The 27,311-nt window shown below is 39.9% G+C and overlaps 3 protein-coding genes across 4 annotated transcripts in view; 2 read left to right on the top strand and 1 right to left on the bottom strand.

Annotated features, from left to right (window-relative positions):
- Positions 1-9,863, top strand: part of prkcab (protein kinase C, alpha, b) — a 130,651-nt gene extending 120,788 nt beyond the window's left edge. For both annotated transcript variants that reach the window (XM_085271135.1, XM_085271136.1), the window contains 4 exons: positions 894-974; positions 2,185-2,292; positions 4,948-5,088; positions 7,387-9,863. In XM_085271135.1, the coding sequence (XP_085127261.1) occupies positions 894-974; positions 2,185-2,292; positions 4,948-5,088; positions 7,387-7,551 (495 nt within the window). In that variant the 3' untranslated portion in view covers positions 7,552-9,863. The remainder of the gene's footprint in view (positions 1-893; positions 975-2,184; positions 2,293-4,947; positions 5,089-7,386) is intronic.
- A 1,630-nt stretch (positions 9,864-11,493) lies between these two features.
- cacng5b (calcium channel, voltage-dependent, gamma subunit 5b) lies at positions 11,494-22,498 on the top strand. The gene is made up of 6 exons (XM_085271139.1): positions 11,494-11,722; positions 14,861-15,116; positions 16,965-17,051; positions 17,732-17,872; positions 17,956-18,101; positions 19,984-22,498. Exons 2-6 carry the CDS (start codon positions 14,921-14,923, stop codon positions 20,242-20,244), a joined length of 831 nt encoding a protein of 276 aa, XP_085127265.1. The 5' UTR covers positions 11,494-11,722; positions 14,861-14,920; the 3' UTR covers positions 20,245-22,498.
- A 1,916-nt stretch (positions 22,499-24,414) lies between these two features.
- Positions 24,415-27,311, bottom strand: part of cyth3b (cytohesin 3b) — a 42,907-nt gene continuing 40,010 nt past the window's right edge. Inside the window, exon 13 of the mRNA XM_085271137.1 lies at positions 24,415-26,659. Coding sequence (XP_085127263.1) covers positions 26,587-26,659 — 73 coding nt within the window. The 3' untranslated portion in view covers positions 24,415-26,586. The remainder of the gene's footprint in view (positions 26,660-27,311) is intronic.

Genomic DNA, 27,311 nt, shown 5'->3' on the forward strand with positions numbered 1-27,311 from the left:
TGCTCAAAGAAAATATTATTTGTGGGTGGATGCTCGGAAAGAGAAAGACTTCAGATCACTAATAAAAGGAACAGAAATAGAGTTAAGAGTAAAAGGAGGAGATGAGTCACTCAGGGTGATGAAATGTGTGATTATGTGTTTAGTATTATGTGCATGCATACGCATATATACGTATATATACAATCTGTCTGCAATGATTCAGAGGGGAGCATCTCCCAGGTGGGAGGTGAGGGAAGCCCTTACTCTTAGTCGTTTTCTTTTTTTTAAACTTCCTGACTACTACTCCACCTGCTAAAATAACACCACATATTAATAACTTTCTAAATCATTAAATATGCAGGAACATTGACAGAGATTGACAAGGCTTTAATTCTAAACTGTATTTTTTTTTCTTAAGTTAATGAATCCAGAGAAAGATGTAAACATTTGCACCTCGCATGGCTGTGGGTTTATCTCCCAAGAAAGCCAAGCTACAAATTATAACTTTGGGAGCTGCATAAATTGCTGCGTTTGTGTGCAGCTGTGCTTTAGCGCGTTGCTTTTGCGTCTCCGTGATTATCATTTCGCGTGTGTAGTCTGTGTGTGGGAGGCAGTTGTGGGATGGCAAATTGGATGGTAGGAGAAAACGCTTTTGTTATGGAAGCTCGGAATAGCTGAATGTGTTTAATGGCGGTTGATTTGCTTGTTCACTTTTCTCTGATACGTTCACTGTGTCTGCCTTTGGTTGCATACAGTACAACACTGCAGTCGTCACCTTTTTCTGCACAGAGTCGAGCAGCAGTGACAGAATAAAGGCAGGTTAGAAAAGGATTTTGACAGCAGGGATGTTGTTGCTTCATGCCCTCACAGTTATTCCACTTTTTGAATATATTTTCTTTTCTCATTACTTTCAGATTATAGCATACCAGCCTTATGGGAAATCAGTGGACTGGTGGGCCTATGGAGTTCTTCTGTACGAGATGCTGGCAGGACAGGTAATGCGTTGTTTTTCATGCACCAGTTGTACTTACAAATGTATTCTTAAAATTGTGCTTAAACCTGTTGCAAGTTAATCAGATATAGCTCACATTTTAATATTAGCTGCCACTCAAGCACAGCCTGCATTCAAAGCGTTTCCTGCAGTCATTTGGATCTCTGATTTCTTGAAGTCTTATTGGCTGTTCCCCTGGAAAACCTGGTCTTGTTAGGAAAGCTAGCATCCATCCCACTTTGGATGGAACACATGGCTGACCCTCCTCCTGGTTCTGCCAGAGTTTCCAGAGTTTTTTCTTCCCACAAAGCAACAAAGCTTATCACTTTCTTTCTTTACTCCACACATTATAGTAACCTGTGAGTTTTGAGGCATGATGAGCCCGATGAGCTCCTGTACTACGCCACTGACCATCTGCTTTAAACAAAGAGATTTCGAGATGTGCCTTCAATCTCTAGGAAACTGTGGGGCATTTTCTCCTTCTCTATATTCTGACATTTTAGATGAAAATTAATTAAGATCGGCTAGCATAGTAATCAGATTAACTGATGACGGAAACAGCAGCTAGCTGAAGTGGCTCCAGCTGTATTAATGAAAGACGAGCAATTTGTTGAAGAAAAAGAGAGACAGGGGGAATGACAAGTAATTATCTTCCCAATGCTCAGAAATGAAAGAGAATAGTGAGAAGCCTCACAATATCTCTGTGAATAGTTTGGTTTTGATTGAAGATTAAAAGTGACTGCAGCAAAGCACTGCAATATTTCGTCTTATTATTATAACCAGTGTGTGTCTTTGGAAAAAGAAATCGCAAGTTACCTTGGCTCAGATACTTAAGGTGTGAATAAAAGGTTTCCAGTTTCCAGGCAACAGTCTGGAGGAAGACATTTTTCTTAGTTTAGGTGGTTCATGCTTGAAAACAATCACATAAACTGTTATACCAGGATTTGCTGTTTGTTTACCGCTCATAAGACGTGTCGCTGCTTTGAGTAACCTGGAGTGAACCACACAGGAACCGTAAGTACAACAACAGCTTACAGCAACGCCTCATAACACACTTAACACCACAGCGAATCACCTTCACCTGCCAGAGTTGCCGCCTAAGTGTCTTCCACATAACAAGCTGCAAATCGTCATCTTCATTATCATCATCATCATCATCATCATCATCATCATCTTTTGTCTGAACTCTCCGACACTGCTTCTGTTCTCTTCAGCCGCCGTTTGATGGAGAAGACGAGGACGAGCTCTTCCAGTCTATCATGGAGCACAATGTGTCCTACCCCAAGTCCATGTCTAAAGAAGCTGTGTCCATCTGCAAAGGAGTAAGTATTGTGTAAAAGGCCAAAGGACTTCAGATAAAAGGCTCCTGCTTCTTTGCTAAATCTGTTTATTTGTTAAGAGAACTCCTTGAGCAGAAGGCTTGAGATTCAATTAGTACCAGATCCACAGTAAAAAGGTTTAGCCAGGTAGAGCCACAGAAAACTCTGGCTTTAAGCTCGACACAGCTCGGTAAGTCATTAATCTCACTTCACAGGACACCGCTCTGCTACTGGTAGCTGAACCTCCAGGGTATAATGATATAGGATATAACAGAAAGCTGGTTTCAGTAGCTGTCGTGTGCAAGAGTCGGGTATGATTTAATGAAAAAATATTATGTTATATTTATCAAAGCTCAAATCATGAAACAAAGAATCCTGTCTGATCTGTTGGACACAAAAGCTTTTAACCCCTTAAGCTCAAACGTTGCTCTCAGAGAGTCCACTGCTCTACCCTGGAGCAGCTGCTATACAGTAATTACTTGTTTGCTGCCATTGTAGACATACTTACTGGACACTTATAGTTATCGTAGTTAGTGTATAGTATTATTATTTTTATCCACTCTAAGTTGGTGTTACGTGCTGCTGAGAACCCAAACACTGAACATCAGAGGCATGTCAGACATGAGTGATCAAACTAGAAAACAGATATTGGACCTCCTTTTCTGAGCTGCCTTATTTCTTCATGTCATAGATTCATCAAGATCCTGGAAACATTCCTCACAGATTTTGGTCCATATTGACGTGATAGCATTGTACAGTTATTGCAGATTTAACTCACTAACCACTTCATTAACTGCTCATTAACAGGAATACCTAATCAGCAATAACATGGCATTAACTCAGAGCATTTAGAAATGTAGATTTACAGAGAAAAAGAGAAAATATCCTGTGAGCAATGACTGAAATAGTCATTCGTTAGACTCAAGCTACTTCAAAAGCTGCAGAAAAACATCTCTGAATGTGCAACGTGTTGAAACTTGTAGCAGACGACTACATCGTGTTCCACTCCTGTCAACAAAAAATATGAAGGGTACAGCTTGTTACTGTTGCTTGGTCTGAGTCTCAGTTTCTGCTGCACTATTCTGATATTAGGCTCAGAGTTTGATATAAACAACAAGAAAGCCTTGATTCATCCTGCTTTATCGGTGATTCCGCCTGCTGGTGGTGATATAGCGGTGAGGGGGATATTTTTCCTAGTACACTCTTCCACCTTAGTTTCAGCTGAGCATCTTTTAAACGCCACACCTGAGTACTACCTGAAAAACCGCTTCCACCAGCGTGGTGGTGCCATGTCACAAAGCTCAAATAATCTTGAACATGACAATATATGCAATGTACTGAAATGACCCCCACCGTCACCAGATCTCAATCCAGTAGAGCATCTTTGGGATGTGGTGAAACGGTAGATTCTCGTCAAGCATGTGCAGCCGACAAATCTGCAGCAACTGGGTGATACCATCATGTCAACACGAAAGTGTTTCCAACACCTTTTTGAATCTATGCGACAAAGAATTAAAGCAAAAGGGGATCCAATATGGTACAAGCATGTTGTAGCTAAAAAAAAACATTGCTTTAGATGCTCTTCCTCATGGGATCTCCAGTCAGTTTTTTATTGCACTTTGATAAAAGTGCAATAAAAAACTGTAGAGACAGAACACTGCAACAGCAAATGTGTCCCATGTTTTTCATTACACCCTCCACGCCTGGAAAATGACTCCCAGTTTGGACCAGTTTTGGTAACAGCAGTACAACTTGTCATCGTCAGGGTTTGTTTCTCGAACCAGACACACACTGTTACACCAAACAAGCAACTTTAAGCTACTTTTAACCTTTTTTGCATTTTCTCAAATCGGTGACTAGAAGCAATCCGACTTGTGCTCGATTGCCTAGCAACACGGCCCACAGTGATGTAAATACATTATAAATATTACCAGTCATTTTTAAGGATCCTTTTTAAGAATATGCTGCTTCACTGTAGCAGGAAATAATTTTTCACACTAACATTTATGTGGAAAAATGCACCAAATCACCGATTTCCATGGCTTTCAACACTAACCCTTTATTTAGTGATCACCTGGGGTTTTTTCTCACACCTGGGGACTTTGACATCATCACAGTCAAGTTGGCATCAAGGTCATCATTATTATGATTGTTTACCAACATGGAAATGAGTTTTCACAGCAAATTTAGAAACCGGAGACAATTCTATTAAGATTCAAGCGCGGTCTGATTGAGTTTTTAATAACACACCCGCCTTCATTTATTATGATATTACATCCTGTGGCTGCGTCCCGCCACTATAAATATCTTTCATCGTCTCAGAGCCGCTGACGAGAGAGACTATCCTGACCCCTCTTATTGTTTTCTTCACATTTCATTTGCAACAAATGATTCACAGTTGAAATTAAAAGCGGCTGTTGATTCAGAAAAAAAAAAGCAGCGATGAAAAGGTGGCGTGATTGCTTGTAACTATATATAAGCTGGTTGAGTGTCAGTCTGGCTCTGCATAATGTTGCCGATGGAAGCAAGGATTCAAAATATGCCATTTCTATATTTACGTTTTTAAGATCCTTTCACAGTCCTCCTGCTGTCCTATTTTTACCTTCTTCCCCTCAAGCTGCCTCCATCTCTTCTTTTTCTTCCTCCGTTTGTCACCAGCTGATGACCAAGCACCCCTCAAAGCGTCTCGGCTGTGGCCTGGAGGGTGAGAGAGACATCAGAGAGCAGGCCTTCTTCAGACGCATCGACTGGGAGCGCCTGGCCAACAGAGAGATCCAGCCACCATTTAAACCCAAAGTGGTGAGTGGAGGCTGAGTGTGCTTCCAACATGAAAGAACAACACTGAAGCTGTGCTGTGCAAAAGTCTTAAGCCACCCCTCATCTCTTTATATTTTACTAGGAAAATTGGAAATAGTTGCAACTAATAAAATATACAAACATGCATGAAAATCCTGTATATAAGGCTAAGAAAGAATTTGTGTAATTCTAACGACCTTGAAAGTCAACATTTGGTTTGACCACCTTTATTCTTAAACATAGTCTGAACTCTCAGCTTTCTTGTCATTCCTTTCATTAGTCTTCAGGAATAGTTCTCGAGGCTTCTTGAAAGACATTCAAAGCTTTTCTTTGAATGTTGGCTGCCTTTTGTTCTGTTCTCTGTCAAGATGATCCCACGCTTCTTCTGCTTCTCAGATTTGCATTGCATAGTGCATCAAAAATTAATAATTTGAACAATTTTGACAAAATTCCCAACATCGCTGGCTGAAATGCAGCCACTCTATCCTGACCTCCTCCATGCATATTGGCGATGATTTGAACCAAAAGTTTGGAAAAGTAAGCCTGGATGCTACTGATTTACATTTAAAATGAATTATCTTCCAAATTGTCTGTAATGTGTAAACAAAACACTGCTTCGTTCATTGAGTTAGATGCCCGTTTTTAACACTTAAATCATTTATAGGTCAAAGTTAAATGGATTAAAAAATTAAAAATATTCCCCTGAAAATGTTCGGGTACAAGGACATCACTGAAAATGAGTGAAAAAGCCCAGAAATACAACCTGCACTGTCAGTTTGCTTAATCCTTCCTATAATATTTGGCACTAATGCGTTAATATATTTTTGTTTTATTCTGGAAATTTCCCGGATAATTACTTATTATGTGATTTTATGTGTTAGTAGAATTTTATGAATTCAACACATACTTGGAGGTGAATTAGTTTGTTTGGTGCTTTTTTAAAACATATATTTTTTTGTGCATTTAGTGACACGTTCTATCATTTCATCTTTGCCTCAGCTTCTTTTTATCAATACATGGCTCCAGCTGAGCTAAACGGAAAAAACACCTTTTGTTGTATTTTTTTGTTTCTATGTTGCATTTCGTGAAATCTGTTCCTTCAGGTGAATATTTCCAGATGCAGAAAGATTTGATTGGTGTTTACATGGTCTAGTATAATATCACAAATGATCGTAAAGCAGCAACGTTAAATTATTTATTGGGGGTTTATTCACCTTTCGGCAAAAAAGCCCCACAAAAAAACAATAAATTCAAATAAATCATGCAAAGTGGGACCTAAACAATTCTAAAGAACACAAACATAAAAAACAAACACTCGTCTTTTGTTTGTATTCTCGTTCACCTCCAGCTGGTGTTGTGGTTTATATGCACTCTGAAGAACTGAAGGCTGCATCCCAGCTGCAGCCACCTGCCCCGCTGCCTGCTGCTGACACCTAAACATCCTGCTGTCACCACAAACGCTCCATTCTCTGTTTGCGGACCCCCACGTGCTCCATCCCCTCGCTGCCTACAGCGCTTGAAGCAACACAACCGCTGCCACCAATGATTAAAAATAGCTCTCCAAGAGCAGAGTTCCCCTTCACTTCCACACACAAAGGCCCTGATAGATGCCGGGTTGCACAGCGGATGTGTCTGCCTCTCCTCACACAAGGGGGAGGAAAACACTGCTAAAAGCAGATCCATCCATTCAGGGGGCTATGCGGTGTATCACAGTTGTGATCTCGTACACTGTGTCATTAATTGGTCTGAAGGGACTGCCAAACAAAGCCTCCATCTGAGCCTTTATGGTTTGGCTTCTGTAATATTATAGAAGAAGCTGAAAATGCCTCACATGCTGATATGTCTCCTGAGGAAAATGCGTTGGGAACAGCAGGCTCTGAAATGCACTACAGGTTTGTTTTTGTTGTGGATTATTCATTCAGAGTGAATTCATCTCATTTTCCTGTAAGTGTCGTGACTGTGCACAACACACGGCTATAACCGTATATATATTCAGCAGCTTAGACACATGAAAGCCCCGAGCGGGGCCACAAACCGATGCTAATGACCTCCACTGTGGGTGCTTAGGGTTAGCTCCTAATCTAATTACAGCATCTGCCCGGCTACACATCAGGCTTTGACATTTTCCTGCACCCCTTCCCTGGGACTGTTGTGAAGCTTTCTAACGAAAGCGAGGAAGCGCCTTTCATCATGCCACTCCAATCCTGTTACTGTTAACCAGCTTTTTACTGCCCGGTGATCAAAAAGATAACTGACCCTTTTCTGCATCTGACATCCCTTTTTTTTATTTATCTCTTTCAGTGCGGCAAAGGAGCAGAAAACTTTGACAAGTTTTTCACGCGTACCCAACCCGTCCTCACCCCTCCGGACCAGCTGGTCATTGCCAACATCGACCAGGGCGAGTTCGCCGGCTTTTCCTACATCAACCCTCAGTTCCTCCATCCATCCCTGCACAGCGTGGTATGAGGAGAGAGAGAACGGAGATTTTAAAGAAGGAAAACCACACAAAAAAAGAATGACTGTCACTGTATACAGGTTCTTTCCGGTCTCAACCAAACACCCCGCTGTCAACAGACTCGATTCATCCTCCGCAGTGCTCCGTCTACTAGCTATCAACACCCGCATCGAGAAATGACCGAGGAGAGAGGAGCAAAGTGTGAAAACCATATATGTACAATCTAAAGAGAATCGCTTTCCCAAACATCTCACAGTATGTTCTTTTATTCTAACTCTCTGCCTCTTTTTCCAGACCCGCAGCCTTTACCTTGTGAACAAATATGTGTCAGTATCAGTTACTATCTCTTTAGGTATTTAATCAGTTTTCCAGCTCATCCCACCTCTCATGCTTCCCCCATGTCACCACACAAAGAGCTGCAATGCACAACAAATACGGAACCTATTTTTTCTGCTCTGTCCCGGCTTTATCTACTTCTGAACTGCTACATGTGTAAATTATATTTATATACTAAAAGAAACAAACAAAAAAAGAGGTAGTATACTGTTACATGAGTGCCAAAGTAGAAGTGGAATAACACATTTCTATTGCTGTCCTTGTAGTGTTTTTTTCTCCACTCTTCCTCCTCTGGCCTTTTTTTCCCCAGTGAAAAAAAATAACCGAAACCCTTAAACAGGGGCTGTTTGTATCTGTTGTTTTGTAGCTCATGTAAAACTACAGTATACCTAACCTGACATGGAGAAGCTGAATCAAACTGTGCTACAGTTACAAACTGTCTAGGTTTTTTCAATGCAACAGATGTTGCCTACAGTGGCTATAGGGTCAGAAAAGTGTGGCTAAAGAGTCGCAGTGTTTTGAATGATAACGATGCTATTTTCCATATGCACAAAGCAAATCTCTGTTGCATGCTTATTTTCTGACTCTGTACGAGCAGTAGACTCTAGGATGCATTACACGTCTGGTATCATTGTAAAGTTTAGTATTACGATATAAACAGCGTTGCTATATAACTGTCGTACGTTTTCTTCTAAAGAGAGGGTCCTAATTGGGAAAAACAAAAAAAGGGGGTTTGTCCCTGTTTTAATGTTCTGTTTAAAAGACAGCTTTTACGTTCAGAGCGACGTCTAACCCCTCTGTCGTGAGTCGACCGTGTTTTTGTTTTATTTATTCGTTTCTGGGGGGTCTTTTATGTAAATATGTTTCGAAGCGACGAGCTACTTGCAGATTTTATACTACGAACTGAATGTGCTTTTATTACCGTAGACGGTTCGGACATTTCTATGTTTAGATTAGCCCTAAGAAGAGATATATAACATTTGGCTGAATCTTTGGTAGCTTTGGTATCAGCAAACCTTGTTATATGTATTTCCACTACTTATCCATTGTTTTCTACTCAGTGTCATATAGAGAATATGCAGCACTTACTGTGCGTGGAACCGTTGAATGCCCTCTTGCCTTGGTCGTCTCAGGGCTGACTCCTTATGTAACTAAACCACGTTAATGCTAATGAGGATTTCAGAGCCCTTCCTGCGGGGCCGAAATACGTCCATTCTTTATATATATCGTGTGTGCATGCGTGAGGCGAGGCCTGATCTAAGCATGAGAACGACCCCTTGCATGAAATACAGAGATGCCTGGTGTGGAGCATGAAGTTTCCCACCTTACCGCGCAGAATTAGACAAACCCCCACCATCCCAGTCCAAGCAGCATCGTGCGCTTTCATGTCTCTTCCCAGTTTCGCTGTCATGTAGCCGGACCTGTTTGGCTAAAATGCTGAAATATAAGCAGACAAATGTGTGTAAATTGCTTCTAATGGCTTTTTGTTTACCGGTGCCAAACAGTCTTTTTTTGATTTCAGTCAGGTGCGTCAAGCAGTTTGTTTATTTCTGTATTTCTTTGGGGTTTTTTGTTGTTTTTTTTTGTTTGTGTTTTAATTACCAATATGTACAAATTAAAACAGTGAATCTTCAAAATGAACTGCCAAATTAAGGAAGACTTTTTACCACAGCTTTTAAGCCCTGCAGCTGTCACATATATCAGGACCAAAATGAGATCTCTACGTTTAATCTGCGTGTTTACATGTCTCACATTGAGAATCTGAACTGAAAGAGGGATTTAAAAACAAAAACAACCCCTTAACAGAGATCATCATAAGTTGGGCTAGTCAGGGTACAGAACCACTACAGGCTACAGTTAGAGCCACAGGGATGTTTGTATGTTTCCTTTCACTGCCCTTGCTTTTTGTTAACCTGATTCTTCTCGTTCCTCTGTTATTTGTGGTATGACGGATACTGTGCATAAATAAAGTATGAAAATGAAAATATTCCTTCGCTCTTTTTCATTGTGGACTTTTTCTTCTAACTCTGTATCGTAGCTCTTAGTGGTCACGTGTTAATCTGCGTTTACATCATGTCACATGTCAACGGCACACGCAGGCTTTCTCTTGCTTTGAAGGAGGGTAATTTGACCTACTGGATATCATTCATTTGTTTTCTTACCTTAGGTTTAGATTTTATGGTTTAAGTTCTCCTTTGCCAGAGTTAATAGCGGTGGCATACCACAGGCCTACACTCGGGCAGTGTGACTCACAGCTCAAGTTATTGCAGTAAATTTCCTGGTTCTCACTTTTGCCTCATAGTATTTTTGTCTCACGCTGAAATGCCTAAAGTAGCAAGCGCATGAATGACATTATGCCGCATTGTTTTCACATCGCTGTGTGTTTTGTACACACTGTTCCCCAAGGCCTCGAATACTGTTGTGAAGTTTGAAGATGATCCATAAAAAACGATATCATAAAATCTGTGGTCACTAGACTGCTAACAAAGAGGCAGAACAAAAAACTGAACCAACTAGTGCCACTGGCGCTTTTATTGGGTTCATCTGGACACTGTAAATATCTAATCAGCCCATCATAGGGCAGCACGTTTAGACTTATAGACATTGCAGTGCTCTGAAAAAAAAAATCCCTGTTGATGCCAGAGGTCAGAGGAGAACTGACAGTCTGATTTGAGCTGACAAGAAGCTAACAGTAACTCAGATAACCAGTTGTTAGAACCAAGGTATGCAGGAGAGCATCTCTGAACGGTCGAAACTTGAAGCGGAGGGAGTACAGCAGCTGAAGATAGCAACAAGTGCCACTCCTGTCAGCAAAGAACAGGAAACGGGGTGTATAATTCACATGGCCTCATCAGAACTGAACAATAGAAGACTGGAAAAATGGTGCCTGGTTTGATGAGTCTGGATTTCTGCTTGTCAAAGTCCGAAGCTATAGGGTCAGAATTTAGAGTAAACAACATGAAATGTATTACATGTCATGTATCTATAGTTCAGCCTGCTTGTGAAATAATGTGGCGGATACTTTTTAGCACCAAATTTTTGGCACCAACTGAGTACTTTAAACTTTAAACACGCAGCCTACCTGAGTACAGATGCGTCCGTTTATGACCACAGTGTACACATCCTCCGTGCAGCTATTGAAGTGGCCAGAGAGTGTATATGAATCACAGAGACCATTTTACAGCAGAACAAACGACTAGTTGTTCGAATAATGTGAGAATATAATCAGGGTAGTTTTTCCATCCCTGATTGGAGGTGTGTTTTCTTTAAGACGTGACCATAAATGGATAAAATGCTAGTTTATAATATACAACATGGATCTGTAAAGAATTTCATTACAGAACATAAACTACTCTATCCTTTTCTGATTGGAGCTGTCCTTGGTCCTGATAGAAACAGAGTGAGTTTATGTAAAGGACATCACACTGACTTAAATTCACTGATTCATCGCAGAGAGTTAATCAAAGCTTTGACCAGTTGGCTCATTAGCAGTGGAGTGGACTCGCTTTGATAGCAGGTCTCTCTCTCCACAACATCAACAATGCAACTCTCTCTCTCTCCCTCTCCCCCCCCCCCCTCTCTCTCTCTCTGAAAGCACGCAGCAGAGAGCGGGACCAGCGGTCCGTCTCAGTTTATCTCACGGACTGTGTCTGCAATGCGTTATCTCTCTACCCAAAGATTACACAGTTTTCCGAACGAATTCGTGACCGACTCGACGGAGCAACGCCGATCTTCCTCCGTAAGTCAGACCTTCAGCGGGCAAACTGCAGGAGTGAGGTTTTAATTCACAACTCTGGGCGCAATCTCTGCTCCGAGTGCAGGAAGAGCCAGACGGATCATAAACAGGTGCGTGTGATAAAGTCTCTCTCTCTCTTTTTAAATTAATCAACAGCTTTAATCTAAAATGGTCAACTATTTTTAATCCTTGATTCCAGTTACCTGCAATGATCTGTTTCATTTGAGTATTGAGTTGGAGTCTAATATTCCTACACAAGTCTATGCACACAGTACTCCTTAGCTCACTATGTACCCATATCTTAGCTGTTTACTTCATTGTGACAACATGTTTGGTTTTAATAGGAGTAACAATGAAACTGTGCTTATAACCTTCATGGTCAGAGTTCAATCTTGGATAAGAAGAGACGTTTGAGGACGCTTAGTGTTGATTGTGGATGAAAGAGCTCCTTCATGTTTGATAAGTGAAGTGTGAATATTGTGCACTGACATGTTATGGAGCGATAATGCTAAAAGGAGTGTTTTTTCCATCCCTCTAAAGGAATTTAACCTGTGAAGTAATGACAGATTATAATAGTCATGTAGAAACCCAGTATGTTTTTTATTACATTATATTTGTACAATAATCTTTTCCTTTATTACTATTTCAGAAAGATATAACTGCATATTTGAAGAATTCCAGTGTCCACTTATTGTTTACTCACCTTTTTGTTTGTTTGTTTGTTTTTAAAAAATGTGACCTATAGTGAAGCAGATTTTGCACAAATATCTTGATTTCTATTTCTACTTAAAATAATGCTGATTGCAGGTGTACTGGTGGTCTCTGTGTTTTCAATCCTGACCGTGTAATTGCAGTGTTCCCGGTTTGTGTATTGATCCTTTAATATCTGTCAGCACGCTGCTGTCACTAAGTAATAAAATACGTGATTAAATGCTCTGGATGGTACTGGATAACAGTCTGACTTGTGATATATGAATATTGGCTGTTTCAGAGTAAATGAGGTGACCTTGTTGGGGGATGATTTAGATGATATGGAGGGTGTTTCTACTGATAAAATGTGATCTCTTAAAGAGCAGACACTGGCTTTTTTAGCAGCTTAAACTCTAGTTGCTCGAGGGGCAACAAAAAGAAGTCTTTATGCTGATTAATGTGCTTGTAGAGGGAAAATATTCCCATTTATGCAAAACTGTTTCATAAATATGCTGTGAATTAGCTACTATTTAGCCCCCTTTAATATCTGTCCTCTACTTGATCCTTCCCCCTTATCACCACCCGGAGATTATTCACATGGGGTTCCCAAATGGGATGTAAATCATCACCTTGTCTCTTCAGATGATGTCTCATTATGTTATCAGTCGGCCAGATCCCAGTGCTGGCTTGCACTGTTGGATTCATGGCCGTAAAATGTCAGAAGCTCGTCTTGGATTTCAGATAAAGTGACCGTTTGTATTCATAGTAGCAGACTGCGACACATTTAATGTACCTCTGCCTGGAGGCTCAAACAGGTTTTATTGAATCACACTTCATTTTCCTTTTTGTGGGAGGTTGGATAGTTAATTCTCGTGACTGAATTAGTATTTTCTGTGATAATGAAACTTGGAGTCAAATGTAAAAAGAAAAAAAAATGCTACAATGTTTTTCCACTCTTTCTCTATTTTGATTTCTCTCTGAAAGTGTCAAGGGGCACACAGCGACACACCTCAAGCACCATCACAGTTTCTGTAATGGAAACCTCTTTGTTGAAGTTTGTATTTACATAAATATGCAAAGATTTTAGAAGTTATGGTGGTGTTTTATGAATCTGAACATTGCTCTTTAATGGAATGAATTGAGACTGGGAAAGCTGCCAGACTGATGAAATATAAACATTAACTCCATCATGAACCGCGTACTCTTTATTTAAGGAAGCTTGTTTCTGCCAATAAAATAACTCAAAATTTGAAGCTATGAGTCCCACAATACTGACTCTCTCAAACTTTCAGTTTACTTCTGAGTAATTTGAAATTTCATGATATCTAACTCAACTTAACTCAACTCAACTCCAGATTTTGTGATATTAGCCTGAAATTTTTACTCATAAACAGCAAAAACAATAAACAAATACATAGACAAACAAATAATACAACCAGCACATCCTGAAGTGTGCAGTTACCTTAGCTTAGCACAAATATTGGGGGGGGGGGAGATGAATAACTAGCTTGTTTCCATCCAGGTGTTAAACATATAGTAATCACAAAGCGCTGTTAAACAAAACAAGTAAAAACTAGGAATATGCACAATGAACAATGAAAAGAATATTAAAACACAGCTGCTAGCAACACAAAACCATGTTAAAAACATGCTAAACTCAGACGGTAAAACAATAATACCAAAGGAAACTCAACAAATCCACAAAGTTAGCTAAACATAGCTGGCATTGTAGACTGCGTCAAAGTCCTGATGTTACAGACTGAGAGACTGTGTCCTCCCCCAGTCTTCAGTCTTATACTAGCTTCAGCTAAATGCAGCTAGCTGCAAACAAGGCAGTGAGCGGCAGTCTGTTTATCAAGAAGTTGAGATAAATAGTCTGGAACAAGCTAATTTTCATAAACAGATACATGAATTACAAAATAGTGGAAGGCAGATTTTGTTGCTTGTAGCCAGTCACAGGAGCTGATTTCCCAGTTTCTTTATGCTAAGCTAATTAGGTTCATGCTAATAATAGTATTCTCAACCTTTAACCCTGTAAGAGTTTTTGAGACCTCTACATTATAAAAAAAACAAACAAACAAAAACAAAACCCACAAACAGAACCCTAAATAAATTGCACAATATATATATTTTAAGCAGTAGATTACAAAAGAAAAAAAATGCTAGTTAAAATATAACTCAAATTAATATGCAAATTAATAATTATAATTAATGACCACTTGTTTTTATTTGTCAGAAGGTTCAATAAATAGAATTTTCTGGAAATTATTTTGTGGTTCAGGCTTTTTAGGGTTTTTTTTTTGTCATAATTGTGTAAATAACATTTTGAATTTTGTTAAAAATAAATAAAAATTCACATTTTATATGTCACAGGATTTTTTTTAAACTTTTGTTTGGTCGTAGCTTTTAGAGGTTATAGTTTGTTTTTTTCTTAGTGTTTCTTTTCTTAACGTTTTTTTTATTTTTTATTATTATTTTTATTTTAAGCATCTTTTTTGGTGGTTTCTGTTTCCAGCTTCTTTTAAAGTGCCACATCCATCTCCCTTTTTCTCCTCCAGCTTGCTGCTTGGATTATTCTGTATTTTACACCGGCTGCTGGAGCTCACCCTGCTGTGGCCATGAGTGCATGCAGCAGGAAGGCCTTGACTTTGCTGAGCAGTGTCTTTGCAATCAGTGGCCTGGGGCTGCTGGGAGTGGCAGTGAGCACCGACTACTGGCTCTACCTGGAGGAGGGAGTCATTATGCCTCTGAACCAGAGCACTGACATCAAGACCTCGTTGCACTCTGGCCTCTGGAGAGTCTGCTTTCTGGCTGGTTAGTGACTAGATTTTAAAAATTAAGGAAATATGTGGGTACGGCTATCTCTGTGCTCCTGAAATTTGTCAGTTAGTCATGGATGAATCAAAAGTGTAGAACAGATAATGCCACTGGATTTTACTCTCTCACATTCAAGATCTTCATCATCTCTACAGTAAAGGTGGCGACAGCAGCAAGGTGTCACAGTGATGTATCATCATGTAAACCACCAGCATTCATATTCACACACATTCACAATTACTTCATCACTGTGTGTGTGACTGGAAAAGAGAGCTTGTGAGTAAGTGTCGAGTACAAGTAAAAGTGATAAAAAGAGCAATGAGGAGACAGAGGATGAGTCCTCGTGTCTGTGTGACGTTGTCCTGCACAACGTCATGACTGTGTAGCATTTTAGAGCATTATCAAGCTAAAAAAGGCCATTAGGGAATATCACTGCAGTGAAGTAGTGGATATGTTCTACTTATGCGTGACTATCAAGGTCAGAGCTGCAGTGTACTGTGTGTTCTGCACTGTGATCAATTTTCATCAGGTTATGCTACTGTCGCTCCTCTTTGGGAATCAGAACATGCAAAAACTGACAATTTTGGACAAAGTCACTCCAATCTTGACGCTAGTGAAGGTTTGAATCTTGTTATCTAAGATAGCCATGTTGTTCAAAAACATCAGATAATCTTTTGTACCATCAGCTGTAGCTGTCCAACCTTCTCGTGTCCTCTTTTGGTCCCTCTCTATGTTAGTAACACTGCTTTTACTCTTCGTGACAGACATGTGAAATTATAGAACAGGGTTACATAATGTGTAAAAGTACCCTAATCTCTGCTGATGCAGTACCTACAGCATTCCAGGTCTCCTCTGGCATTAACATCAGCACAAAAGCTGTGCACCGGGAGCTTCACGGCATGGGTTTCCATGGCTGAGCAGCTTCTGTATTTGGGATGGCTCAGTACTTTTGTCCATATATTTTGTCTAGAATCATCTGGGTAGTTTGTGTATTCACAGCATTTTGTAAATGTCCGTATTACCCTATGTGAGTCCCAAGACTCCACAGTGAGAAGGTCTAAGTGAGTACAGTGGAAAATAAGTAGCACAATAAGACAAAACAACACATTCCCACATACAGACACTCGGTCATCACAGGAACGACTAGAGGAACTAGTTCCTGTCTCAAAACTACCTTTGGTTACAATGGATAAGTGTCCCACGACCAAGCTATTATTTTAAAGCTTGTTTTCATTTAAATGGTCACATTCACATAAAGAAAGCATGCACAGAATCACCAAACAAATCTGCTCAAAAACAAACAAACAAACAAAAAATATTTCACAAGTTTGACAATTTTGCCCCAAAATATGTTTTAAAAGGGTTTTTTCCCCTTATGAGGTAGACTTCTACTACACAACATTATAAGTTCATTTACAGCTCATTTATGAAATTTCTGATCATCCAAGAGCAGCTGAGCAAACATCATTCAGCAAAAATAATGAGTAGAGATCCCTGCCACCACATCTAAAACTGTTGTGAGCCTGTGTCAGTATGTGTCATATGATTGTCACTAAGTCAGTTATATGGGGCAGGAATTCTCCCACAGATTTCTATTTAGGACTCTTTGGCTGCCATGTGTCTCTCAAAATGCCTCTGCCCACATGCCGACCTCTTCTCTGGCTGTTTCAGCCTTTTGCTTCTGTTCTCACTGATTGTTAAACCTTCTTTAAGCTCCACTTTAATTCTAGTCATTTAAATAACTGACTTTTAATCCTCAAAGAGTTCTGCACATCTGTTTGTCCGATGTTTGCGAGGGTAAATTCGAATGAGTCTCACCCTCACTTCTGTCTCGTTCCTTTGCAGGTGACGAGTCAGGTCGCTGCTTCACCATCGAGTACATCATGCCAATGAATGTCCAGCTGACGTCAGAGTCCACAGTGAACGTGCTCAGTAAGTACCAGCAGGACACACCGCCTCCAGCTGCAGCTTTAGGCAAAAAAAAGTAATCACAACTAGCACTTGTTTATATTAAAGGCTGGGGGCATTTTTCAGTCTGAGAACTTGTTTTCCAATAAGCTCATGTTCAGAAGTCTGAATGCAGTGAGATCACATACGTCTGACTCATCTGAACCCTCACGTCGCCGCCTGCTCCTCCCTGGAATACTTATTGCCTCTTCACAGACAGTCCTTCAGTAAAACTCAATGTCAAAACTTAACTGAAGGATAAATCACTCCATTTAGTCGATATAATGAGCTCCAGTGCAGCGCTCCATTTGGGGGAATTTTATTCTAGTTTTTTTATTTCAAGACTCATTGTTCTCCATCCTCTTTCTTCTGTGGTTCTCTAATTTGAATGTAAAACTATTTTCTATCAAAGACGACAAATTAAAAAACTGCTGTATAATTAAAATAGATCAAAACAGGCCCTAATTTCCCTTTGTGATATTAAGATAATCTAAATGTAATTTTTTCCAATTTCCACATTAAAAGACTTTTATTCTGCTTTTTTTCTTATTTATAAGTATTTAGTATTTTTTTTCATATCTCAGCTTCTTTGGCTCGATCATTTGTTTAGTGTTTTTGTGGTTAAACAGCAGGCTCCTTCATCTGCTCTTTATCCTCCTCTTCAGAGATGATCCGTTCAGCCACTCCGTTCCCTCTGGTCAGCCTCTTCTTCATGTTCATTGGTTTTGTCCTCAACAACATCGGCCACGTCCGCCCTCACCGCACCATCCTGGCATTTGTCTCTGGAATCTTCTTTATCCTCTCAGGTAAGGCAACTCCTCCTTTCTCTGGATCATCTCCTGTCGTGTCTCCCTTTTACTTTTTTAACATCCAGTTTCTCTGTCCTCAGGTCTGGCTTTGGTGGTGGGCCTGGTGCTGTACATTTCCAGTATAAATGATGAAATGCTGAACAGGACGAAGAGCAGTGAGGCCTATTTTTCCTATAAGTACGGCTGGTCCTTTGCCTTTGCTGCCCTCTCCTTCCTGCTCACTGAGGTGAGAAGCTGAACATAAAAAAAGAAATGACTTTTACTGCTGTTTGGCACGGCTGTGGATGCAGCATCCGTCAGTTCACACGCTAAAAAACATTCAAGAAGAAACATGTTTATATGTTCATATGAATAAATCTAGATAACATAAAAACATTGAGCTCTCATTGCCACTGTGCACTTGTTGGCATGTGTGGTAGTAACAGGAAGGTAAATAGGAAGGATTTTATTTTGAAATCTCCTCCTTAAAATGACTGTGCTCATAGTATTGAGTGTTTACTGCCCTCCAGGGTTCACATTGAGGAAATACAGGATTACCTCAGGTAAACAGTTATTATGATATTATTATTAACATGCATGAATACAGATGTTTACAGTATTCATATACTAGTTATTCTAATGTACTACTGAATTGATAAAAAATGTAACTTTCAGTTATCCTGTATTCATTACTTATGTTTTTGTGTTTGCGTGTCATTCTGTCTGTAAACACAATGGCTCTAAAGTTTTAAATGAATTCATAGAGATGTAGATTGACTGATTTATTGGTCGAAAATTGACAAAAAGCCTTTTAACTTAAGTGTGGAATATGTTGTCAACATATAGAAAGTGCCATTTAAAGATTTAAAATATCACGTTACATTTGACCTCTGACCTCTCCTTCAATGTCAATCAATTGATCTGAAGGTCAAAGTAATGAAAATGCTTTATAGAGCTTATTGAGGAGACAACAGGTTTTCAGACTGATGACAACATGTTAGCATTTTTGAGTACATGTTGTGTAATGTACATTACATTAATGTGTTACAAATGTTTAAATACATTCAACAAGTCAGCAATTTGAATACATGAACAATTTTATAATTGTTGGGTTTTTCATTTTTTGTGTTTGTATTAAAAAAGCACTACTCAAAATTGTGTCAAGTATATTAAAATAGGTTTCAGAAGGGAAAATAACAGCTTCTTAAACTATGTTTAAAAAGAACAAAGAAAACAAACTGAATATATACAAAATACAATGGCATTCCCTTCAAAGTAAAAGCTGCCCAGAGAGTGAGCTGCCTTGTTGGAGGTTTGGTTTCACTCTTGTTTTTGTTTGTTTAGTTTCTTTTTTGTGTTTATAGCTCATGAGCTCATCAGAGGTGAATCACAAATCATTAGAACATTTCATTTCCAGTTTGAGTGAATTTCTGTTCAAACAGTGTAAATATCATCTTATGAACAGCACCCTCAACAAGGTCACTGCTGAAAAGGCTGGCTGTTTGCACAGCGCTGTATCGAAGTGTGGTAATGCAAAGTCAACTGATTCGACACAAAATTCAAGCTGTTTGAAGTCCACTGTGAACTTTCTGCAGTCTGAGATGATTTGGGGTGTCGTGTAATCTGCTGGTCCGAAGTCCGAAGTCAATGTGGCCTTCTACCAGGAGGTTTTACCACGCTTCATGCTTCCATCTCCTGACAAGCTTTCAGGAGATGCCAATTTCCCTTTCCACCTGCTCACAGTGCCAAAACTACTACCAAATGATTTTCTGACCATATTATTACTGCGCTTGATTGGCCAGCCAGCTCACCTGACCTGAACCCCACAGAGCATCTTTCAAGAGGAAGATGAGAAATACCCGACCCCAAAATACAGACAAGCTGAGAGCTGCTATCAAAGAAACCTGGGCTCCAATAACACCTTAGCATAGCCACCAGACACCTCCACCTCCATGGCACGATGCACTGATGCAGTAATTCATGGTCCCAACCAAGTACTGAGTGTATAAATGGACATACTTCTCTCTGTCTTCTAATAATTTCAGATTGCTAATTACTGAATGTCTTAAGCTATAAGCCATAATGATCATATTGTTATTTATGAATAAACTGACTCTTCCTCACTGCAGAGCGCCGGCGTCATGTCAGTCTACCTGTTCATGAAGCGCTACGCAGCAGAGGAGCTCTACCAGCCCCGCCATCCCAGCTTCTACCGTCCTCGCCTCAGCAACTGCTCCGACCACTCTGGTCAGTTCCTCCACCCGGAGGCCTGGTCACGTGGACGGAGCCCCTCAGACATCTCGAGTGAAGCTTCCCTTCAGATGAGTACCAGCTACCCTGCTCTCCTCAAATGTCCTGACTATGATCAGGTGTCCTCTTCGCCCTGCTGAAGGGCGGTTAGTAACCTACCAGTTACTAAAGAGTCACCGAGGCATTGACAAAAGGCCAGAGTTTAAGATACAAGGTTGATATTTAAGTGTGAGTTTGCACCATTACGACCGTGGTCAAGTGATTTGGAAACCAGTTATTTTCAGCAAGTTGTTGTTTGTTTTTACATTTTTTTTTTTATCAGGTCAGAAAAGATTTTGGGGAGTTTGTTGTTGTAGCAGACACGACTGCAAAATCTGCAGATTTTAGAAGAAAATGGTCATTGTGCCACTGCTTCTGCAAAGATCTCAAAAACATTTAAATATTTTTTTTATTTTCATGTTCAGAAGGTCAAGTATAGATTACTTTGAACTGTATTTTTACTGTACCTGTGCTTTTTACTTTCCAGTGCCTCACAGCTGTTTCTTTGCTTCCTTTTGTGATTTAAATGAGTGTGCCATGTTTTAGGACCTTCTATATGTGCTAGTATAGATCACATCAGTGCAATAACAATAATATCAGAAGGCACAATAATATCTGTGGTTGATGTTTCATTGGATGTGCAGTTTCAAAAGCACACATTTCGCTCAGAAGTTGCTCATGATCACAATCAGCAATACCTCTGCACTCAGAGCCAAACGTAAAAAAAGAGTAGAATGTAAAATGTGTCCGGTCATTTGCAGTTTGTATTTCTACAGAGTTTCATTTACCTCACATTTGTGTTAAACTATGAGCATGTTATTGGTTACTGTTTGCTGCAAAAAACACTTGGCTGCCTTTATTTTCCCTTAAAACTGATCGAAAACAAGCCAGTAAAACTGCCTACCCAACTACTACACGTGAGGCTCCATCTCACAAAACCCTACAGACAAACGCTGTTGTGCAGTTGAAGGGCAGTTCATTCAGATGTGGTTCTAATTTTCAGTAATGTTGTCATTTGACACCTTCAAAGGCAGCAGGAAAACCGGATTGTCATCAAACTAAAGGCAACATATTCAAGACATTATGTTGAAATGCCTTTGACTCTTTATTTAGCCATACATTGACCCAGAATCTAACATGAAATCATAGATACTTGTTTTATATACACTGGTTTTTGTTTATATTTTTAGATATATCCAGATTACATGAATTCATGATGTTGTTCCTGGTGGAGCTGCTAGAGATCTTTGTTAAAAGGGCGTTGCATCTGTAAAATAAATGTCTGCCATACAGTTTTCTTTTTCCTTTTTTACATTTTACCCTGTGATTCCATATTTATCCACTGGGAGGCAGTGTTTGTCCTTTTCTTTCCTCAGCTCATTTTTTTTTATCAGTGTGCAAATCTGCAAAAACAAAACCTGAAGTAACCTTTGTTATTTATGCACACTTCAAATCCAAATACAAACACTGACTACCTAAGCTTACGCAGTGACTAACTGAGTCAGTCTTTGTCATTTACAGTACTGTGCAAAAGTCTTGAGCCATCCCTGAATTCTTTAAAAATAGTTTGCTCCTAATTTTCTGAACGTCTTTCAGCATTTTCTTTGGACGTCGGCTGCTTTTTCACTCATTGTCAGTTCATTTCCTGATCGTTTCCTGATGATTTAATTTTGTTAAGTCGCTTAACTCTGACCCATCAATCATTCCAGCATAAAAAAGGCACCTAACTCAACGGATGACCTTGAGTTAGGGGCACTTTATTACTAACAGCCTGTAATAAAAACACACACTTTATCCATTTCTATAGTGAATGCAGTTATGCACCAACAAAGTGACTCCCAAAATGACTGTTAGCTGGAAACGGGGCATATTTCATTAACAGTATCTGAAAGGCATGTTCTATGAAATAGGAAATCAAAATTGGTCCCAGTGGATGGATGACTGTCAAGAAGCCATTCTTAAGGAAGGGAAACAGGGTTTTCTCCCTGAGGTACGAAATTAGAGTAACATTATTGAAGCAGTGTGGGATCATCGTGATGGAGGACCAAACAAGAACCATCCAACATCCAAAGAAGAGCTTTGAATGTCCTGCAAGAAGCCTGGAGAACTATTCCTGAAGACTACTTATAGAAATGACAAGAAAGTTTGCGTAACAGACTTCAGGCTGGTTGGAAAATAAAGGTCGTTGTACCAAGTATTAACTTTTAGGCTTGTTAGAATTGTACACAATCTGTCTTTGCCTTATAGACTGCACCTATTTCACATTTTCCTTACAAAATATAGAGAAATGAGGGGCAGCTCAAGCCTGCTGCACAGTACTGTAACTGTGATGCCTCGCTCTGCTTTTCTAATAAACTGTGTTAAACCAAGTGTGTCCATCATTATGCTACCTGCTCAAATACAAGTTATAGCCACAGTTTTCCAAACCTGTCTTATAGTACAAAAGCACAATAACAACAATATAGCATTAACTATTTTTGACTGTCCGATTACTTTTGAGACTGTGAAAATAGGGAACTGTGTATAAAATGGACTGTAATTCCCAACCAGTTAATGCTCCACAAACACACAGTATTGCTTATGTGATTTAAGTATCACGGACATTTTCAGCATTAGCTCTCATTTCCATTAAGTCGTTTTTAGCATAATAACATTACGCTGCAATGAATGGAGTCACAAGCTGCACACTTTGTGTAGAATTTTTTTTCCCCCATGGATGATAATCAGCTGAGCACTGGGCCCATAATACTTTAATATACTATTTTAGTGACCTATTTATTAGGTACACAATCATTTATTAAGTATATACAGACTGCTTTTGAACTGGACTGTTTGTTTTGCACATTAACACAATTTGCACACACAATTTTACCTCCATAAAACATACCCGCATACAAAGTTGTCATTGTTACAGGCACTAGAAGTGCACAGGTGGGTCAAATTTGATTATGAAAGCTCCAAAATGCAGGAATAAAAGCTATCAACTTAAATGATGAGATGTGCTGTTACATAAGGAGAGCTATACAGGGCCATAGAAATACATCAACCCAGCAGCAGGACCAGCATCTGCTCTGCTAGAAGATTATCCTTGGGCTACTGAGGGGCATCTTTCTGACTAAACTATCAGAATCAGACTCCATGAGGGTGGCATGGGGGCCTGCTATACTTCAGTGGGACTTGTACTCGCAGCTTGACAGGCGGCACACCAGAACAGACACATCTGCCACTGATGGTCCACTCGTTTCATAAATTCAGTGGCAAGAGTGTGCAGGCATTTCCTGGATAAAGGAGGTACTAATGCCTCAGGAACCTCTGGGATGATATGTATCTGGGTATCCAAGGCGACCAAATAGAGCTAAAGCTCATCAATGCTTTCATCCAGGACAGGACGTCCCTACAGGACAACATGTTCAAACTTTGTCTAATCCTACCAGTTGTGACAAGAACACTAGCAAAAAGCAAAATTGGAAAATAATCAGTCAGGAGGGATAAGAAGAGAGTAATGATCTGTGACCACCACCTGTGAAACCTTTCCCTAGAGCTGAACACATCTGTATCCCAGAAGTTTATCTGGCTTTGTCTTACCGTGCTGACTAAATATTCCCTTATTTTATTTATTTGTCTTATGAATCTACTAAAGCTGTTATTATTTAATAGGGATGTTTTCCTTAGGTTTATTATGTAATGAGCCGCTTATATTCACATCATTGACATAAATGGTGTGTACAAAATAAGAGAAACCCAGTGAGCACTGTAATAATCATAAACACTGAATCTACTGCAAGAAAGCTGTCGTTTTATTTAAAGGTAAATGTACCTAAAAACGTAAATCTCTGCACATAATAAAGCATAAAAATTTATTTCAGTATCTGTTTTACCACAGAAAACACTGAAGCGTATGACTTTTCATTTTGGTTGATGATTTTTTTTCTTTGAGAGAACAGCAGAAAAAAATAGTAAAATTAAAGATTCAGGTTTTTGTGCATATTTCTCTGAACAGCCTGTAGAGGGTGTTATTGCTTCTGTTATTGTGCACGTTAACACACAAATCCAATAGGTCATCCTTCACCTTTCCCTACTTCCTGTTAATTTACCACGTGTTCGCCAGGATGCAGGTATACATCACTGCTCCCCATCATGGAGGATGACCTCCGCATTCACAAAAACAGCTCATCGTGCTCTAAGCAGCCTGAGTGCTTCATTAATAACAGCTCATTATTTATGCGAACAAGTAGGTCAGGACCGGCATTAATAATGAACACACCACAAATCTGCTTTATGTATACTTTATGTAGATACACGTAATGTACAACGTGACCAATAGCTTTTACAGAGAATATAAAAGTTAATGTAACTATAAGCCCACACAGGGCAGTAGAAGATAATATCATGCCCTGACCACAAGGCTTTCACTGTATTTTACAATTATATAGAAAACTACTGGTGTTTTTGACACCATCATCATCAATTATATAATCACCATCACCGATATTACTTTAGTATAATCATCATCATATTCACCATAATCTTCATCATCATCATCATCATCATAAATACAACCACCTTTCTCACTCAGTCATGGCTTTTTAACGGCGTTGTCAGTTACTTATCCAATATTCATCATCCCCATATATTTTATAATGATTATGTTTAAGGCTTTTGCAAAGAAGACCTCAAACTTCAGCTGATGCAAACTGCCAGTCGGCTCAAACATGGTTACACACAGAGTTTGTGCATACTACAACAAAGAGACCAGAAAGCTATACATTGTATATACAAACATAACTTAGGCATACACTGCTGAACATTTACAGGTAGTATTAAACCATTTCACAAATGAAAATAAATACAAAAATGATAGCTGGTTATTAGATATAGAAATGTTCAAAGAGAAGAAACACAAAGGCAAGCAAGGATCTTTAGGAGTACGAACCAAATGCAAACAGGATCACGACAACACACCGACCTTCACTCACATAGGCCATAGATAAGGGAAAGGAAAAAAAGAAGCTTAATTGGACTGGTACCTAACTGGGCTTCTGCACAGCCAAAAATAAAACCCACTCAGTAGATAGACTTTCTCAAATGAAAGCGCTCTGAAAGTTCTAATCCTTAAGATGTCAATGAAATGAGATCCTGGTTTGACAGCTGCCAACAAATGTTATCCTGCTACTGTTTCATGTTAAAAGCATTTAAAAAGAGGGCTTTTATTGTGAAGCAGTCATAGGTACATAATATATTTCTCACTAAGATTAAGGCTGATGGAAATGGGTTACCCCATATTACATATGTAAATTATTTAAATAGTATATCTGCTATTTTTAAAAAATAATTCGATTAAAGGTGAGGAAAGGTGTGAAAAAGTCTAGTTGTAATCAAAGTCAAAACACTGTAAACAGCAGACAGTGCTGTAGTTCAAACATTCACTTCTCGAGCTGAAGATGCTTGGGTCGATCTGCAGAGGAGGTGCAAACGTGTGGGAGCTACCTGCTCTGGCGACCCCTCGTAAGGGAGCAGATGTTCAAAATGTGTGACAGGATACCGTCAAACCAGAGGTGCTGAAATCTTAAGGATTGCAACTTTAAGTCCACAAAGAGAGTTGAATTTGAAGCTTTAGCAAAAGCGCCACTGCTACTCAACTAAAGTAAGAAAGGATGCACGTTACAAAATTCTCTGCTCCACACAGATAAATGAAATCAGTCCAGCTGACTGTAAAGAACCTAAATCTAAGCCATCTTTTTGTTGTTGTTGTTGATGTCCTCTGAGGCTACTCTTCAGCCGTGGCACCTTGAGAGAAGAATTCAGCACCAGAGTGAGATGACGACGTGGTCCAGGTGAGGTTGCACTGCGGTCATAACCACGTCCCAAACGTGTCCGTCCATCCCCTCATCCCACCTCCCCCCCTTCTCCAGCAGTCACCCTTACATTTTGCGCACCGTGTCAATGACCACACATCTGAACTGATTCTGAATAACAACTTTTTTCATAAAGCACAATGGAGGGAACACTTGCATCACTTATGCACCCATACTGTAGATGCGGTATGCACCGATAGCATGCACACTGCTGCATACACACAAATACAAACATATTGGTCTACAATAACCCACATGCATGCATGTGCACCTGAAACATGGCAGTTGGGCTTTAGGGAAACCTATAAACATCTTATAAGCATGACTGGGGAGGTAGGGGGGTGTATATGAGATGGAGGAGAAACAAACTGGCTGGAGCGCTGCTTTCTCCCCAGCAAGTGTGTGATGTCTCCCCAGCAAGTGCATACAACTTGTGGAGAGTCCAGGAAAGAAACCAAAGTCTGCCTTCGGGGTTGAAGTCAGCTCTGTGCTCTTCAGTCCAGCTTTGTAGTGTGTGTGGTTTATGAATGCATGAAATTAAGGAGATAAAGATGGAGGGGGTTTGGAGGTTCACCTGATTGTCCCTCTTCATTTCTTGTTGGCGATGCGTCTCTTCCTGGTGGCCAGCATGTCGTAGAAAGGATCTCTGCTAATGCTTGCCCTAGAGAAGCCAATCAGAGGACAGCGATGAAATAAATAAGAAGGCCACATGAGAGGAGGGTCTCAAACATCTTTGATATGAAAATGCAGGCACATTTATACAAACGCATGCTTTAACTAGATCAGAAAAAGAAAAAAAAAAAGTTAGTGGAGTGACCTAGTTAGGTTTCCATGGTTTCTGAAGAGGGACCCGCTCTCCTATTTTTTGTTTGTTGTCTTTTTTTTTTGGATAGTCTGGTTTGCTGGAACCTTGCACTGATTCCCTCCTCCAGAACCCGGCCAAGAACGTAGCGAACCATGCAGTCGCACACGCTCTCTTCCTCTTGCTGCAGGTTTATAGGTCTGAAGGAGGGCAAACAACAGTCCTGCTTATAGACTCTTCTGCTTAGTTGGGGGGGGGGGGGGGGGGGGGGGGAAGGGAGTAAAGGCAGCCTACAAAGGCAGCAAGTGAGTCAGGAAGCCATTTGGGCTCTACCAAAAAGCTCAGTTTCACGGCTGCTAAATCCTGTTAGCACCAGCACAAAGCAAGAAGAGGCTCAACCCCCCACTGCGGATATCTCTGATTCCCTTTATAACGCCACACGCTAAAGAATGAGTGTGTGTAAGATGACTATCCTCTTTCATACTCCTCATTGTTGTGTTCTACAACCCAA

The sequence above is a fragment of the Mchenga conophoros genome, linkage group LG4, assembly GCF_057382185.1.
Source record: "Mchenga conophoros isolate Kocher_MC1m ecotype Shallow Benthic linkage group LG4, M_conophoros_male_GT1.1, whole genome shotgun sequence".
Classification (NCBI taxonomy): domain Eukaryota; kingdom Metazoa; phylum Chordata; class Actinopteri; order Cichliformes; family Cichlidae; genus Mchenga; species Mchenga conophoros.

Excerpts from the sequence above, each read along its gene's own strand:
- cacng5b (XM_085271139.1), top strand. The coding sequence starts at position 14,921 with ATGAGTGCATGCAGCAGGAAGGCCTTGACTTTGCTGAGCAGTGTCTTT. Across the intron at positions 15,117-16,964 it reads GAGAGTCTGCTTTCTGGCTG|GTGACGAGTCAGGTCGCTGC; the intron begins GTTAGTGACTAG and ends GTTCCTTTGCAG. Across the intron at positions 18,102-19,983 it reads TCTCCTTCCTGCTCACTGAG|AGCGCCGGCGTCATGTCAGT; the intron begins GTGAGAAGCTGA and ends TCCTCACTGCAG.